This window comes from Monopterus albus, unplaced genomic scaffold (genome assembly GCF_001952655.1).
Source record: "Monopterus albus unplaced genomic scaffold, M_albus_1.0 scaffold215.1, whole genome shotgun sequence".
In the NCBI taxonomy this organism is placed as follows: Eukaryota; Metazoa; Chordata; class Actinopteri; order Synbranchiformes; family Synbranchidae; genus Monopterus; species Monopterus albus.
The window spans coordinates 63,097-67,226 of record NW_018128095.1 but is presented as its reverse complement, the minus strand read 5'-3'; the positions used below and the strand labels follow the sequence as shown (position 1 = coordinate 67,226).

The 4,130-nt window shown below is 41.4% G+C and overlaps 1 protein-coding gene across 2 annotated transcripts in view; it reads right to left on the bottom strand.

Annotated features, from left to right (window-relative positions):
- The window catches only part of tbx19 (T-box transcription factor 19), a 12,879-nt gene extending 11,793 nt beyond the window's left edge, over positions 1–1,086 (bottom strand). For both annotated transcript variants that reach the window (XM_020619116.1, XM_020619117.1), the window contains exon 1: positions 883–1,086. In XM_020619116.1, coding sequence (XP_020474772.1) covers positions 883–1,040 — 158 coding nt within the window. In that variant the 5' untranslated portion in view covers positions 1,041–1,086. The remainder of the gene's footprint in view (positions 1–882) is intronic.
- Positions 1,087–4,130: the final 3,044 nt, after the last annotated feature.

Below are 4,130 nucleotides of genomic sequence, written 5' to 3'. Positions count from 1 at the left end.
GACGTCGCTCTGGAGACACGGCCCTGACAGGGCTCTGCTGGGTGGTGGTCTGTCCTCTCTGTTGTCTCCAGATGTGTGTGGCAAAGCAAATTCAACTTCACTGAGCAGGTTTGTGTGCAAAATCAAACTGCTTAAATATGACGAGTTCCTCCAGTTGAGAGGTTTAAGGACAGCCACTGTTTAGTGATTCTACTTTCTCACATGTTTAGGTCCAGGACGCTGCTTCTCTTCCAGCCTCACAGAAGTGTTTTCCAGCATCACACACAGTAAAGTTTGGTAACTTACCTTCCAGGTGAATAAACAAGTGACTCAGTCATAATAACTGTCCTGTCTTTTGATCAAAACCTTGAGATTCCTGTAACTTCTCCTTATGACTGATTTTAAAAAAAGTATTTTTCTGGAGCATGACACTGCCAAACAAAAGACAGAGAAAACATTTTGATTTTTAAATACTTCCAAACTTGTACAGAGTTTGGTTGGTGGCAGAGCTACATGTGAAGATCCAGTGAGTTATCTTAGCTTAGCATAAAGACCCGTAACAGGATGGTGCAAATGTAATCCTGCTGTAAAGTTCCCCACCTAACATGCTGGGTACAGCTGTATTAAATCTGATGGCTGTGATCTGTGGACTGTGTTTCCTGGCTGGGAGCAGTGAACTTCCTGCAGTCTCAGCTAGTTCATGCCTCAGAACCAAGAAACAGTCCAGCACATGTAAAACCACCAGTGTTTTTTCTTTTAAACTCTTCAGTTTTTCTAAGGATTAAACAAACGAGATTTTAAGAGGTGGGTGGGTTTTGTTCCCTGTGGATAGAGTCAGGCTAGCTGATTCCCCCTGTTTCCAGTCTTTATGCTAAGCTAAGCTAATGGAAACCAACTGGCTACCGTCCATTCTTGGTGACGATCATCTCGTTGGTGATGTGCTGGAACCTCCTCCACAGCTCGGCATCCTCCAGCGTCACCCTCAGCTCCCTCTCCGTCGGGTCGCCCTTCTCCCGGCCGGCCTGCAGCTCGCTCTCCACCGCGCTCAGCAGCCGGGACATGCAGCGTTCGGCCGTGCCGGGGCTGCACACCGTCCCGTCGGGGCGCACGGCGCGCCGACGGTCCGGTCCGCAGAGGACACAGAACCAGACTCCCCGTTCTCCTGTAAGCCCTCCACCTTCATCTGGACACAAAAACATATTACCCGGTGAGGAAAAAGCAAACTTTGGGATTTCCAACAGAATATAAATCAAACGTCAAGCTTGTCCACATGGACTGAAGCTCTCTCTGCAGAGGTCTGTCTCTCAGATCTCTGACCTTTAGCTCAGGCTGTTTTCACACCATTTGGAAGCCGCACATGGGGCGTTTCACTCCGCATACAACGGAGAGAGGAGCTCAGTCAGAACGGGCTGTATCGACCCTGAGACAAGTCTCATCCCTTCACTATAAACACTTTGTAAAGCTTGATCAGAGACTTTGTTTGCAGATTAAAGATCAAACTCTTTATTTGCAAGCTTTGTGTTTTTGCATTTGTCAGCCCAAAGGAAAGAAGCTGCTGGCAGTGTAATGTAAGGATGTCCTCTGTTGGCTCCTACCGCCTTCAGACACTGAACACTTGTGGTTGGATCTGTATTAAAACACTCGTTTATTTTATGAAACTGCAGGTGAAACACTCCTGTTTATAATGTGTGCCATTTAAAATATGTTTATTTGCAGCGTTACTTTCCTCGGTGGCAGCATGTCCTGGTTTAAACCTTTTATCCCTTTAATGTTACTTTGTATTTTCTATATATTGCATCTTTATTTATTTAGAAAAGATCATAGAAACTTTTAGCCTGATTATATATCTGAGTGTCTGTGTGTGTGTGTGTGTGTGTGTGTGTGTGTGTGTGTGTGTGTGTGTGTGGTGTTAAATTATATTAGTTAATTCAAATAATTAGAGAAAAGCCTTTAAAAATCAAGGTTTTGGGGAAGAAAGTTTTGTTGTTTTTTTTTATTTAAATTTCCATTAGCAGTGATTTAAAGCAATGAATCCAAATCTATTGAAAATCTAATCAGCAACAATAACAATGCTTTTCACAGCTGGTCATTAATTATAATTGTCACAAATCTGTCATCATATTAACTTGTTGTGTTGTGAACATGTATCAACTACACTTCAGACATAATCAACAATAACTAATATAATTCACCCCAAAACTATGTTTTAATCCATTCTTGAAGTTTATTTTTGAGATGGCCATGTTATAATTTAATATTAATGTATCAGTCTGACAGATTTGGGGCAGACAATATCAACATTTAGCATAGTAGTAATTATTTGTAACAATAAGAGTTTCTGTCTTGTGCGTCCCTGCATCGTGTTTAAACACAACCGCACCTTAAAGCATCCAAACCTCCATTAAACTGATTAAAAATGACCTAATTAAACCATATTAGGGCTTCAATTTTATATCATTTTCATTTGTCTATTCTATTAATTGTCCTGTCTAAACTTGTTCTGGCACAAAGCAACTAAAATGCATGTGCACACTTCTCCTATTTATTAGATTATTAAATACACAGGCAAGCGTTTGTGCTTATCTATTATACTGGCAGCTTTTTGTAATTAAATAATGACATAATTGTGATCTCCCGGGGGCACAGGATTTCACGTCTGTGGATGAATTCAGAGGAAACGTTGAATTTACTGTTAAAACACTGCACTTTCAAACGCCGTGATCAAATTATTATTCAAATCCACAAAAACAATTGTTCAATTAAAGCTAAAGTATAAAAAAAACTACTACAGACACAACATAAAACTAAAATGCCCCAAATAAAAAGCAATAATATTAGTACAACTTTTTATCACTTTCGGTTGTCTAATAAAATTCATATCAGCAATAATATGTTGTACTTAATTTCTACCGAGGTCCCTACAACGAATATTAAGTATCTGTTCATGAATAATAAATGTGCAGGTAAAGTCAGACTTACTTGTGACACACGTGCTGAGAAGGTGAAATAATCCCTAAAAACTGAGGACAAGGTTTTAATGAAGACTGATGAGTATAGAGTTTGTGATGTGAAGCTGCTCAGCCTGTGACTGAACATATCAGAAACAAGTCAGTCTGGCTACAGCTCGCTCAACCTCTCTCTCTCTCTGCCTCACACGCACATCGGTTACCTCGCTCGACCACTCGACTTCAGGTCCACCGGAGCTTTATTGGCCTGTAATTTTCAACCACTAACGTGGAGCCAAAGCAAACGTGAATTAACAAACACATCAGGCTAAAGAAACAATACAAAGAGGATGAAGTGAAAAGGTCAGTCTGGGATCTGCTCATTTTAACCACGTCCACGCTGAGCTACACCGCGCTACACTCAGCTACACTCAGCTACACTCAGCTACACTCAGCGACACTGAGCGACACTCAGCTCTCTCGGACGAAATGTGAGATTTGTGTAAACTGAGAAAACGCACCGTCCTGCTTTAACAACTTTGAGGGGAACTCGTTTAGAAAAGTCTCCCTAAAAGAGAAAAGTTCTGGGGGAAAATCTAAAGTCAAATATGTGTTTACATTGGCCCTAATCCTCTTCCGTAGCTTTGACTAATCAATGAATCAGCTTGAAACGATTCATTGATTTGGACCAAACACACCAGGCTTTAATAAAAACCAGAATGAGCGTGAAGCTCCCTGCTGAGGGGCTAAATCTCGTATGACAGTGTTGATGAAAAACACCACAAGCTGCTCGGAGCAGCGTGTAACGGAGAACAGGTCAAAGAGAGAGAGAACAGAGATACACGATAGCTGGAGTGTGTTTTAATCAGCGGAGGTGGACGCGGAGATTAGCGGCTTTAGAGACTTGACAGGCAGAAAGACGAGACGAGCTGTGCAGGTAGCACACCAGGTAACACACAACACACCGACGACAACTTGTAGCTGGTGAAGAAATTAACGTTCGTTCTCCAACTCAAATCTGTCAGAAGTACTCGGATTATTGACTGAAGTAAAAGTAGCTCTACTACACTGTGAAAATACTCCAGTACAAGTACCGCATTTCTTACTTCAGTAAAAATATGCAGTGGTGGAAGAAGTACTCTGATTATTTACTTATATACAGTGGGTACGGAAAGTATTCAGACCCCCTTAAATTTTTCACTCTTT